This window comes from Camarhynchus parvulus, chromosome 1A (genome assembly GCF_901933205.1).
Source record: "Camarhynchus parvulus chromosome 1A, STF_HiC, whole genome shotgun sequence".
NCBI classification, from domain to species: Eukaryota; Metazoa; Chordata; class Aves; order Passeriformes; family Thraupidae; genus Camarhynchus; species Camarhynchus parvulus.
In genome coordinates this window covers 19230952-19244153 of record NC_044586.1, presented here as the reverse complement: position 1 = coordinate 19244153, position 13202 = coordinate 19230952, and the positions used below count along the sequence as shown (strand labels likewise).

Below are 13202 nucleotides of genomic sequence, written 5' to 3'. Positions count from 1 at the left end.
TATGACTTCCAAGGATGTAATTTACTATTATTTTTTACATCAATTTTTGCTTAGAGACCCCCTGAAATATGGGGAAAACACGAGTTTTTGCTGTTATGGCCGCTGACACCTTTTATTTATTAACCAGCTAAAACTGCACAAAGAGTACTTGCAAAAACACCAGGGGCAGTGATTCCAGTGATTCAGGGTCTGTTTTGTGTCTCTGTGGACTGGATTTGTGGAAACCTGTGCTGCTCAGTGGCCTAGCTTGCACAGGGAGGGAAAGGGGTCAGCCTCACCAAGTGAAGTAGCTTCTAAATACTGATATGAAAGATAACGTCAGGGGGAAAAGTATCTCAGCCTAAAAGAATGTCCACCTAAATCATGGAGTAAGAGATGGGATTCCAGAAAGGAATGGCTTTAAAACAATTTTTTTTTCAGCTATAGCAGTGTCATTCTCTCACAAGCCCACCAGCTGTTTTGGAGCCCATTCTTAAGTGCATATTTTGCTCTACCTATCTGTTTATCTTATCTATCTGTCTATCTATCATCTATCTATCTATCTAATCTGCCATATCAGAGATGTACATCTGTCATATATAGCTGAGGCACCAAGGACATGCTTTGAGATTCTGGTCCAGAAGCCAAGAATAAGTTAGACACTGCAGTACTCAGCACTTCCCCTTCTTTTTGGTTTCAATTCTTTCCTGATCCAGAGGCACTGAAGCTATAGGCCACTATATGGATCTTGAAGTAGATTACCTACTGGAGAGATTTTCTCCACAGAGAAATGATACTCTTTTCTCACTTTCTGGTGTCCTCAATGTCAGCCAGAAAAATAATTTTACTGCCTTTAAATTTCTTCTGCTCAATTAACAAGATCAATGTCCTTGTGTCTTATATAGCATATGCATGTATGTCCCGGATTTGGCTGGGATAGAGTTAATTTTCTTCCTAGTAGCTGGCAAGGGGCTGTGTTTTGGATTTGTTTTGAAAACTGTGTTGATAACACATGGATGCTTTAGTTACTGGTGAGCAGTGCTTACGCTGAGTCAAAGCCTTTTCTGCGTCTCACCCCACCTCAGCGGCCAGGAGGAAGGTGCACAAGAAGTTGGGAGAGAACACAGCTAGGACATCTGACCCCACTGATCCAAGGGATATTACATTCCATAAGGCATCATGGTCAGCAATAAGAGAAGGCTGGTGCAGGGGCACAGCTTGAGGACTGGCTGGCCATCAGTCAGTTGTTCGTGAGAACTTGTTTTCATTTGCTTCAATTGTCTTTCTTGGCTTTTGTTTACCCCTTTGTTATTTTAATTTTGATAACAATTTAATATTATTTTAATTTTTTTCAGTTATTAAATTTACTTTATCTCAACCCACAAGTTTTCTCACTTTTACCCTTCTGATTCTCCCTCTCATCCCACTGGGGATGTGGGGTGAGAGAGAGTAACTGTGGTGCTTATTTCCTGGATGGAGTTAAACCATACAAAGGTACACATTTGGAATTTTGACTAGTGTCTCAAGTTGACTTTAACTCTTGGCCTTTCACTACAGAAACACTGTTAATTGAAATTAAGGACTAGTTTGTGCTCACTCTTTGCAGCAAGTTGGCTCATAACCTTCCTTACTGTTACCAGTAAAACTGTCAAAGACAGTAAAGCCTATAATTAATGCTCTGCTTTATCCAGCAAACAGCAAGGCAGCTACTGAGTGGATAAGATGTGCAGCTGCATTTGGCCCTATGGGTCAGAAATGTCCCAGTATGTGGCTAACTCATAGTTAGTGTGGGAGGAGAGGGAAAGGGCAAGGCTTGCTATAGTTTATGCCAGGGCTTATGACAACTAAGTTAAGAACATAACTTAAAGTCACAAGACATTTTTCCCTAATTCTAATAACTGAGCCAGGCAGATTTGCTTTAGTGCTAACAGATGGATGTTAAGACTTTGGGTTGACTGAGATCATCAGGCCCAGATTTGATAATAGGCTCAACATCAAGACAGAAAGAATACAAGGCAGGTGTAAGGATGTTTTCTCAGCTTGTTCTTCTGTGGAGTTTTCCTATATTCCAAGGAGAAATAAGTCTTGTGAGAGGCAAATAGCGTAGCTACTTCTCCCCACTGAAGTATTTGTCTTCAAAGGCAAAGCAGAATATTGACATTTCTGAGAGAAAATGGTACATCAGTAGCTTCCCCAAACACACCAGTCTGCAGTATCTAGCAACTTTACCAACTCAGCAAATTCCTAATGCATACTCCCCTCAGCACTAGTAATTGGTCTTGCTGTACAAAGGAAATAAGAGTTTGACCCACAGTGTCAAATACAACAAAAAGCTATTTGTAGAATGGTACTCTTGGTCAGAAATAGTTTGAATTGGTTCCATGGTGAGAAAAATCTTTAGGTAGTACATTGCTAACATTTTCCTTGTCACTACCAAGCAAGAGAAGCAGAAATAGCGACAGTTATCTATGCTACCTTACTCCCTGAAACAGATTTACATCCCTTGATACTTAACATTGATGATCCTCTTGATTATTCTCTTTGGCAAAGTCCATATGGCTCAGTTCTTATAGTAAACGCTGAACTAAATGGCTTCAGAGCTAAAATCCTGGGTCTTGGGGTACTGCTACAAATCCTAGCTTTTCTAGGCCTTTACTAAATAGAAATCTGATATCCCCTTCTCATAAAGTGTGAGAGAACTCAGGCTGTGGCTAGATGTTCACAGTGGAAATTGCTGTTGTAGCTTTCCCAGGGTGCTTTGTTTGCTGCTGAAGATTTCTACTCTTATTGTATTGAGGAAGACAGATTATTCAGAGGGTTCCTCACCTGCCACCTCTGATATATATTTAAGACAACCTCCTGACCCCGTGGAAGCTCTCTGTTACTTGCTAGGGTCAGGGCAGTAACTTCTGTTGTGGTGCTCATAACTTGCAGTCACACCAACATCCTGTCAGGTCTGTGCATTTGACAGAATTGTGGTAACAAAATGTCGGAGACAATTCACTATAAATTCTCCTCTTATCACCCATTCTAGTAGTTACTAGAACATCATCTATAGACTAAACAGTTCAGTTCATCCTAAGCCTTAGCAGAGGTGGAACTGTATTTGACAGATTGACATCAGGGGCTGTGATCCAGATGACTTTATGATCCACTGTTTCTAACTAACACTCAACATAAAATTTATTTTTTATGTGTATATATATATATATATGTAAAGGAAGAATATACTGTAATCAAAGGAAAGACCAAGGAAAGAAAACTAGTTCCAAGACAAAATTTAATTTCTTGCTGTAATCAAATAGAGAAACAGATACATTCAGTGCCTCAAGCTCCAGCTGGAGCCTGTGGCACAGGCAAGGCCTGCTCAGCATTTCCTTTCCCGTCCTGTGCTGGGACTCGCTCCGTGGGGAAGTTGAAGGCAGCAGGCTTGTGTTGTGGTGGGGAGGCAAAGAAGTATGCTCGGAGCGGAAAAGTTCTGCGGGCAGACTCGGTGCTGAGCTCTCGGTCTGTCCATCTCGGACAAAACTGTCCATGACCTGAGAGGGGCTTGTCTGGGGCCTGGAGCACTCCTGCCAGCCAGGGCAGCAGCTGTTGGGTTCCCCGGGACCAGCCCGATGTCAAGTCAAAGCTCTACAGGCACTAGAAACGGGCTGGGGAAAGGAGTTGCAGATGGAGAAAATAACTTTCTCTCCACACCTTTGTCTCAGTCATTCCGGAGCTTGCTGCGGGTATTCCAGCCAAAATCACAAGCAATCAAAACAGAAGTTGCATGAGGCAGAATTTCGCTGCGTTCTACCACCAAAACTACGAGGGGGGCCAAAAACTGGCAGAAGGACCGGTCTGTGTTGGGGGACGCCCGGCGCGGGGGCCTACGGGGGCGGAAAGCTCTCCGAGCGCTCCCTCCGCTCCACAGCCGGTCGGGAGAGGGTCTGTCATCGCGACGCTGGGCGGGGGCTTCCTCTCCGCCCCGCCCGTCGCTTCCCGGTCCCATCGCTCCCCTGGGGATGAGGCTGGGCCCTGTACGCCACGTCTGCCTCCCGGCAGGGACGGAGCCCATCCCCGTGTGCGTGGCGGCTCCCCGGGGCGGGGCGGAGAGCCTGGCGCGGCCCGGGCCGGCGCCTCCGCGTTCGCTCCATCCTCCCTCCTTCTCTCCCTCGCCCACTCCCGCTCCTCCTGCTCTGCGTACGACGGCGACGGCGTTCCGCTATGTCGGCCGCCAAGCACCGGGGCTCTAAGGGGGGCAGCCCGCCCGCCGCCAACGAGAAGAGCGCGCAGCTCGGCGGTGGCGAGGAGCCGCCAGCGAAGAAGCCGGCGGCGGCGGGGCACGGCCGGGGCGGCAGGGCCGGCGGGGGGGGCCGCTCTGGTGCCGGCCCCCGCCGCGGCTGGGCGATGCTGCTGGGCGCCGCGGTGGTGCTGGGCGCCGCGCTGCCCGCCGGCTGGTACGTGCTGCAACTGCAGGAGGAGGTCGGGCGGAGCGCCCGGGAGGTTGAGGCCTCCGGCCGGCAGCGGCAGGAGCTGACCGCCACCCTGGACACCGTGGTGCAGAAGGTAGCGGGGCGCCGGGCGCCGCCGAGGGCGGGCGGGCTGGACGCCGCCGGGCGCTCGGTGCTGCTCGGCGGGGCGGGGAGCAGCAGCCGCCCGTGCAGGGGGACGGGCGCGGGGATTCGCCCCTTAAATAAGGAGCTGGGTAGCTGTCGGGTGGCCTGTCTTGCGGGAAAGCGAACGTGTCCCGTTGCCTTCCCCTCCTCTTCCTTGCTCTCTCAAAGATGCTTTCATGGCATTAGAGGGGCAGATGGAGTCAGGGCCGCGGTATTCCCCGTGCCTGCAAACGTGGCCCCGGAGCAGCGAGAAATCTCTGCCAGGCAGCGTAGAGCTGGGCGGGACGGGACCCCGCGGCGGTGGCCCCAGTCCCCAGCTCGCCTTTTCAGGGCCTGTGCCTGAAGCCATTTTATGGAATGCAGCCCGCACGCTGCATTAGGTGTTGACAGCGGTGCGGACCCGCCGTTCCGAAGGAGCCTGCTGCCCGTAATTCTGTATCTTCGAGGCCCGCAAATCACTTAACCTAGCGAACGAACTGCTCGTCGCTGCCTGTCGAGTAGGCAGATGTGCACGCTGAGGGACACTGGGTGGCAGCGCTGTCGGAACGGGCAGGATCCTGTCTCAGCGTCCCCACACTCTAGAAAACGAAACCCATGTGAGCTTCACCGAACAACAGAGGCTGTGCCAGAAACACTGCTGCAGTACCCTGCCTCCCACGTTCCTGCCGCAGTCTCTGGTCAAAGGAGTGAGACTCGCAGTGTCCAAGGCAGTCCAGGACCATGGAAAAGCTGTGAAGTTGCTGGTACAGAATGTGGCTCAAGTGAAGTGAAATAAATGCTCATTTCCCTCATTTTTTTCACTCAGGCCCTTATTAGCCTCCCAGCTATAGCTTCACAAATAGCACTGACCACTTGGATACATCCTAGGGTGCCTATACCCTTTAAAAATGGCATCTGTGATTGCATATCATCAACATACAATTAAACTCGTTTCCCAGGAGTAGGTTAAGTGGTTGGAAGACAGTATGTAAAGTTATGACTGAGTCAGATCAAGGAAAAGGAAATTCTTGTCTCAGCTTGACTGCTTTCTGCATGGCAGACCATTCAGATTCTCTATATTCCCTGCAAGCTTGGGCCTGGGCTGGCGAAGGGGGGACTGGCACTGGCAGAGATCTTCTGGCTGTTCAGTGCTTCCAGAAACACAGTGGCCTTCACATGTGGAGATTATATCATCAGTCTTGGAGTTTCCTGTCCTATACAACAAGAAGGAAAAGGAAAATTCATGTCAGCAGGAGAGAAGAGTTGTAAACTTCAGGGCTATAGGGCTGTGTCTGGAGCTAGTTTTAAATCTGGGGGGCTTGACTCACTGATGACAGGACAATGATTTGAACTAGCAAAAGTTGTTGCTTTTTACTGGTTTTTAAGCCATTTTTTAAGAAGGAAGAAATTGAAATGGCAAGATGTAAAACTATAATACATGAGTGTAGAACATAGATGTGCATGCAGTGTATAAGCCCTTCTAATCGAAGGAATATGGAAAATTTGCTGTCTCCCATCTCTATGTCATTGCAGAAAAGCATAACTATGTGTCACATATTCTAGGAGATGAGCATATAACAGAAGTTTATAAATAGCTGGTTTCAAAGACAACTGAAACTTACTTGCCTTTGTATAGCAGATGGCTGTTAAAGGTGGGGGAAAAAGATCACAGGGTTTTGATGTAACCCATGGAAGTTTTGGTTGCTGTGGTTTGGTGACACGGGAATTTGCTGTATTTCACTGTTTCACAAAGGTGTAGGATCCTGTGTTGTACTTGCAGAGTGCCAAAGCTGTGTAGCTTTGCCCTTCATCTGACTGCAGAGAGCTTCTGTCAGGAGTAAGCATTATATAAACTCATCTGCATCGAGGATTTATCGCTGGCTGGGGGTATATGTACAAATCACAAATGGGACGGGACTGCTGTGGAACGTGCCTTGAGCTGTTTTATTTTTCAGCATCAGTCTCATTACATGGTTATGACAATGGGAAGATGCTATCAGCTCACATCCCAGGCAGCAGAGCAAGAACTTAATGTTACAACTTACTTTATAAGTTTTTTGACCAATCACACAAAGCAAAAGCATATTGACAGTAGTTCTATCCAATCACTATAAGCACACATACCTTTGGTTAAAACAATGCCTGCTTATTTCGAATACAATACCTACTTGTAAGCCTTAAAACACAATGCACAGAGCTCCATTATTAAGCTTCAAACTTTCTAATATCTTGCTAGATAAACTTTTCTGTAGCTTAGAGAGTTATTCTAGACAAGCATTAATACACAGGAGTAAGCATTATATAAAGTCATCTGCATTGAGGAGAAAGGAAATGATGTGGAAGTTTAGTCTTTAACATAGCACCATTCTCAGAGAGGCCAAGGTCATTTGGTGTTTAAACACAGGCTAGTATGACCAGTTAGAGAAAACAGTAGTCATTGGCTGAAGATACATTTTTATGTACTATTTGTGATGTTAAATCTTTCAAAGGTTATGGCTTCAAATCTTAACAGACATGTATGCCAAAAAACCAAACTCACATGAAGGTTCACACACAGACCAACTGCTTTGAAGCTGTGAGTTTCTGCCCCTCTTGTGCCAGGGTATTGTTTTGAGCCCTGGTGGCTCTCGGTTAGGACAAATCTGATTAGACGCTGGTATATTTTGAAGACCCCAGTCCATATTATTATACCAGAGCTCTCTGTTCTTCAAGTGGCTGGCCCAGATGGCGAATAGCTTCAACTTACATCATGAACATTGCCTGAATGCAGTGGAGGAGCAGGTATAAAGTACTTCACTGTGTGATGTGGGTTCCATCTCTGTCAGTCATAGAGTGGCAGAGACCCAGCCCTCTGGAGAGTTCTGGCTATTTCTGATTTCTTAGACAAAAAGACAGTTACTTGCAAATATGAATTTGGTGATTTGGTTGAAATGTGTCACTGTAATAGGAGGGGGAGGAGAACTTTCCTATGTTATCCTGTTAGATTTCTGACCTCCATTTATAGTGATACAGAAAAAGCTCTCTGCTCTCTATGGAAATAATCAGAATGAATGACAGCTAAGACGAATGAAAAGGAGGTTGGTAAGTCAGTCAAATGACTGGTGCTCAGCTGCAGTATGTATGGCAGTATTACTTTTTCCACCCCTTCCCCTTAGCTCAGTTCTAATTTCCTATGGGAGCACTAGAGAATACAGGTATATTCTCCTACAGGGAATGTAGGGGCATTAGAAACCCTTTTACTGAAGAGGGAGAAAAGAAGTCATCTTAGTGGGTATTGTTCAAACAGCAGGATCTGTCAAAGCACAGGCAAATCTCGTGGCCAAACTCTACAATCCTTGCACAGTATAGACTTTCATGAAAACCAAGGAGGATTTGGCCAGGGATTTGCAAAAATACATAGAAATAACTTAATTTCTAATGAGGATATCTGTTAGGTCTTTAGAAAATAACATCTAGGTTCTGAGTCAGGGAACTGCTGGAGCCTGCTTCACTTGAAAAGAAAAAGGCAGCTCTGTGTATTTCTTTCTAAAACCATATAAAATATACTTCTTTTTTTTATAGAATAAAACCACCCCTCCAGCTGTGTATCTAATCAGTAAACATAGCAGCCCATGTGGCATTGCTGATTAATGTACCCCTCAGACACAGGGAGTAGTGTAAGGCAGGGCAACGTGCATTACTCAGCACTTGCCATCCTACCAAAGCCTTGAGGTATTTTCTGTGTGATGGATTCCTCTTGCAGCCAGTAGGAGTTCTTACATTGCTTTACTAAGTTTAAGAAAGTACAGCCCATACATGCACAAAAAGATTTCTCCACAGTCTTAAGACTCATGCTCTACTTGGCCTCAAAATTAAATAACATATGTTTCCCTGGCCTGGATCTTACCTTTAAATGTGAGAGTAAACAAATGTGGCGGCCACTCACCCCTTGGCCTTTCCCCTCTGGCTGCTACTAAAACCAGCTGTAAAGATAGTTTTTGTAATTGGGAAGTTTAATAGTGTACCTGATGTAGTGGTAGGAACTTTCTGTTAACCTGAGCTAGATGCAAGGCAGGCTCTTGGCAGCTGCTCTGCTTTTGTTCTTTGTGTGTACATACATTAGCCCTGCTCACTGCAATTGTGTGGGTGTATGCAAGAGTGGGAAAAACAAGCTGCTAACTATTTAGAATATTAAAGACTTCCTAATTATTTTTCTAATCTTAAAAAATAGTCAACAAAAAAATCTCTTGTGTTTCCATCGGTGTCTAGGAGCAGCAAAATGTCATTACTACTTCCATTCCTTGGCCCATCCCAGCTCCCCTCTCCCTCTAATTTTTCCTCATCTACTGCAAAACTTCTTTTTCATGATCAGGAATTGTTATTTGGTATTCATGCCTGATAAAATATAATTCCAACTTTTCTGTATTGAGAAGCTGTTGCCAGTTATTCTTTTGGTTTGGTTCCCTCCCTCCCCCCCCACTTTTTTTTTTCTAAAGACTTGTGGTCTTTAGAACCAGGAATCCTATATGGGAGGGATGGTTCAGGGGTCTGCATGGAGACTCTGTAGACCTGGGTTCCTTTTTCACTGCCACATATTTCCTGGGTCATGAGTGGCAGGTCATTGAGGCCAAGGACCCTTAACAAATGGTGTATGTACAACAGAGCTGTAAGGCTGAAGATGCTGGTTTTTTTGTGCCTCCCATATCTGTATGCCACGGGGTGACTTGAGGTATGGGGCAATGCAATCACTTCGTCTAGTAACAAGGACTATAAGGATTTTGGACAAAAAGGGTGAAATTACTGGTATTAACCATGTACATTTCTGGCCTAGGTACGTTCTCTTCAAACCACATTTGAAGAATTTGAATCCATGATGAAAATTGTTCAGCAGAAGCAGGAGGTGAGCGAGAAGGCTGTTAAACAAGGGGAGAGTGAAATAAACCGGATCAGTGAAGTGCTTCAGAAGCTGCAGAATGAAATTTTGAAAGACTTGTCTGATGGCATTCACATGGTGAAGGATGCAAGGGAACGAGACTTCACATCTCTGGAAAACACAGTGGAAGAGAGACTAACAGAGCTGACCAAGTCTATAAATGATAACATTGCTGTATTCACTGAAGTCCAGCAACGGAGCCAAGATGAAATCAACAATATGAAAGCAAAGGTTGGTTCACTAGAACAGGCAGATGTGTATAAACATGAAATTAAGGTGCTAAAAGATGCTTTTGATGAGATGCAAGCATCCATGAAAATGAAAGAAAAGGACATAGAGACCTTGAAGAGTACAATAGACTCCATGGAGTCTGATGTGTACACTGAAGTGAAAGAGTTAGTCAACCTCAAACAACAACATGAGAAGTTCAAAGAAGCTGCGGACACTGAACACCTTTCATTAAAAGCTTTACAAGAGAAAGTTCTGAGAGCTGAGGATTCTATTAGGCAGCTCCCTAGTGACATTAAAAGACTTGATGAAGATTTACTACAAGTTAAAGCCAACCTCAACAAATGGGAAGATAATGAACTCTTCAGAAAAGCATTAGAAACTTTTGGGAAGAGCAGTGAAGGACTGGAGTCTCGACTGAGGCACATAGAAGACAGCCTAGAGTCTCTAACATCTGTTGCTGCTCAAAACAGTGAAAAGTTGGAATCTTTCCTTTCTAAGGAGGCAGAGTATAAGAATAAGCTCAGTGCCCTAGAACAAAGCATTACCACTCTTCAGGGACTCTCAAATACAGATGTAACTTCAGTCACAGATGTTCTGAAAAATCTTGGTGAGGCACAGACTTCACTGTATGACGATATGGAAAACTTAAAGAGAAGCATCAGTGACTTGCCATCCTCTGGTGCTCTCCAGGATGTCCAGAAGCAAATTAGTACTTTGTTGGATCAAGGAAATCTTCAGGCAGGTCAAACACATTCTCAAGGTTACCTTGAAAAGTTTTCTTCTATGGAAGGCTCTGTAGATGAACTGAGATCTTCTGTTAGTCAGGTCGATTCCGATTTGAAAATGCTAAGAACTGCAGTGGATAGTTTAGTTGCCTATTCAGTGAAAATTGAAAATAATGAGAACAGCTTGGAGTCTGTGAAGAGCTCAGTAGATGACCTGAGGAATGATCTCGAAAGGTTGTTTGTGAAAGTAGAAAAAATACATGAAAATATTTAGGCAGTGGTGCTCCTTGGGCAAATAATGGGTTAAGGAGAATAGCTTTTGTATGCCCTGTTTTTTACTCCTTTAAAAATAAATTTGATACCTCCAAAGAGAATAAGAACACTTTAATAATAGAGACAGTTATGCTTATTTCCTTTATTTCTTTTCCATGTAGTGTTTTTGGAGTTTTTGTTGTTTGTTTTTTTCTTTCCCCTAAATTTTGTTTTAAGAAAACACAAGTTTAGTTGGGGGTTGAGTTTCTTAAGGGCTCATCTTCTCTATGAAGTTGTACCACTGTTAAGTGTAGTGGTGTAACTACAGCCTCGTTAGCATGGGCACATATTTAATGGCATGAAAGTATTTCACACTGACACTAGATATCCCACACAGAAGGGCTACAGCTGTTCTGGTACCCAAAACATACTGCTGCACTCACGGAGGATTTTAGTGGTATGTTTTGGTTCAAGAAACAAAACTACACGCTATCTTAAACTGTTCACTGTGGTGGACTTAAGAGTGGAGCAGGTGTGCAGCATCTCCTCTGTTTCTGCAGTTTGGGACTCAGACATGTGGTCAGTTCACCAAGGGTCAGCTGAGCTGTAGTGTATTTCTGTGAGACCTTAGTCTGCACCAAGGAACTAACAAGGTCTGAGATAAGTGGCACTGCCTGGGGCTAAGGCCTAGGAGATTCATTCTTTGTGATCACAGGCTTAATCTTCATCTTCAGCTGCTGGTGCAGAAGATCAGTGCTTAGAAGGGACATCTGAAGGATGGGATTAATTTCAAGAGGGTACAGTAATATTTTTGTCATATTTTTAGACTGTTTACATGATTAGGGTGTCTTGGAAAGATCTAATTTGGTCTTTGATAAGGGATTTTTCTATTAAAATTATCACAAATTTGAGGGAAGAGGAGAACCAAAATTGCATCTGTTGTGTTTCATATATAACAAGCATGCTAACAACAGCAATAATACACTCCAAAATACACAAGAGGGAAATTCACCATGAAATCAGCAGAATTGCTTCTATGGAATATACATTTCTAGGTTTTCACACAGCTGACAGTGACCTGAATGCTTGTTATGTATTCAGGACTTGGTGCCTAATTCTTGTTACTATTTTTGTCACCAGGTGTCTGGCTGAGGCATTGGTAGCAAAGGATCCTTCTAAGAGACCTGGTCTAGGAGAGTGAGGAAAAAGTGTCATAATTCTATAGATGATCTTTTAAAAACCATTTTCTTGTGGAGCTTCTTTGGTTTTCTCTCTTTTTGGAAAGGATTTCTAATATCCCTCCTTTTCAAGTTTACTTTTGAACTTTAGTCAAATAATTGGTAAAGAAGTCTGCCATGTAGTTACCTTGGAAATAGGCCGTGGGCATCATGCTCAACTCAGCTTGGACCAGACAGATCCTCGACTGTGTTAGATGAAAAATTCCTTGAAATAGCATCTCCCAGAAGTGGGAACAGCACAGGTGAAAAGGAGTACTCCTAGGTAAATAGGATACTGAACCATATCCAGTGTTGTTCCCACTGTAAACAGGAAAGAATTGCTGTCAGAGAAAGAGGGAGCCGCGGCATTAAGGTAACTGTTGTCACTGTTGGAACTGCACTGTTCTTTGTTGACTTCTCAAGTTCTTGAACAATGTTGTTTAGGTTACTGTGAAATGAACTGTATGGCTTATTTTCAGTATTTTTAATACATAATAAACATTTGGAATATTCTTCGCACCTTTTTTTTGATTGCTGCTTGCTTATTGTGTTTCCCAGGGTGCTTCCAGTGGGGTAGAAGGAGGGGCTTGTACTTGTTTTCAGCTTCCACAGGGAAATCTTGAGGCACTTTTGCTTGCTGTGGTTAAAAGCCAGGTCTTGGAAGTAGGGTTTGAGGCACATCAAGGTGTTGCTGCTGACAAGCAGACTCAGGAGCCCAAGAAGGTGATCATAAATTGTGAAATACCTGATCTGTGCCTTGAATGAGTTCTGTGCCAGACACTGCCACTAAGGCCTCTCTAAGACTTCCTCAATGCCCAAAGCTTGTAGGACAGAAATAATGTTCAGAAAGAACCTGTGTGATATTTCCACAGTGGCTGCTCCTTTTGCTTACCTCGGAATGCTGGATTGTAAGGCCCACCAACTGATACCGTTCTCATGATGGATATCTGCCTTTCAAAAGTTTGGGAAAGGGTAATTTCAGGAGTCTAGGCATCATGCTATCCTGGCAATTCTTGAGGCCAAAGTCACAGAAATAGGTAATAAGTCTTTAATTAAACTATGTGTGCTTGACAAAGCAGGTGAGCACCCAAGCCCTTCTATTTGAAGATATTTGAGATAACCCCAAGTTGGCACCAAGCTGGCTGACAGCATGCAGTGACTTTATAGTAGCTGCATGATGTTGGAACTTAGGCTGCTAAAGCCAGCAGTGCAGCTGGGCTGTATTTGATCTCAAAGATTAAACAAACAATTACTATTTACACTTCTAGTACTGATTTTTTATGGCAAGCTATTGAAATTATTTATC

The 13202-nt window shown here is 44.3% G+C and overlaps 1 protein-coding gene across 1 annotated transcript; it reads left to right on the top strand.

The window, feature by feature from the left end:
- The first annotated feature begins 3884 nt into the window (after positions 1 to 3884).
- On the top strand, positions 3885 to 12415 carry CKAP4 (cytoskeleton associated protein 4). The gene is made up of 2 exons (XM_030960523.1): positions 3885 to 4530; positions 9370 to 12415. Exons 1-2 carry the CDS (start codon positions 4189 to 4191, stop codon positions 10699 to 10701), a joined length of 1674 nt encoding a protein of 557 aa, XP_030816383.1. The 5' UTR covers positions 3885 to 4188; the 3' UTR covers positions 10702 to 12415.
- The last annotated feature ends 787 nt before the right edge of the window (positions 12416 to 13202 follow it).

Coding starts and splice junctions, on each gene's coding strand:
- CKAP4 (XM_030960523.1), top strand. CDS start 4,189: ATGTCGGCCGCCAAGCACCGGGGCTCTAAGGGGGGCAGCCCGCCCGCC. Junction 4,531..9,369: donor TGGACACCGTGGTGCAGAAG/GTAGCGGGGCGC, acceptor TTTCTGGCCTAG/GTACGTTCTCTTCAAACCAC.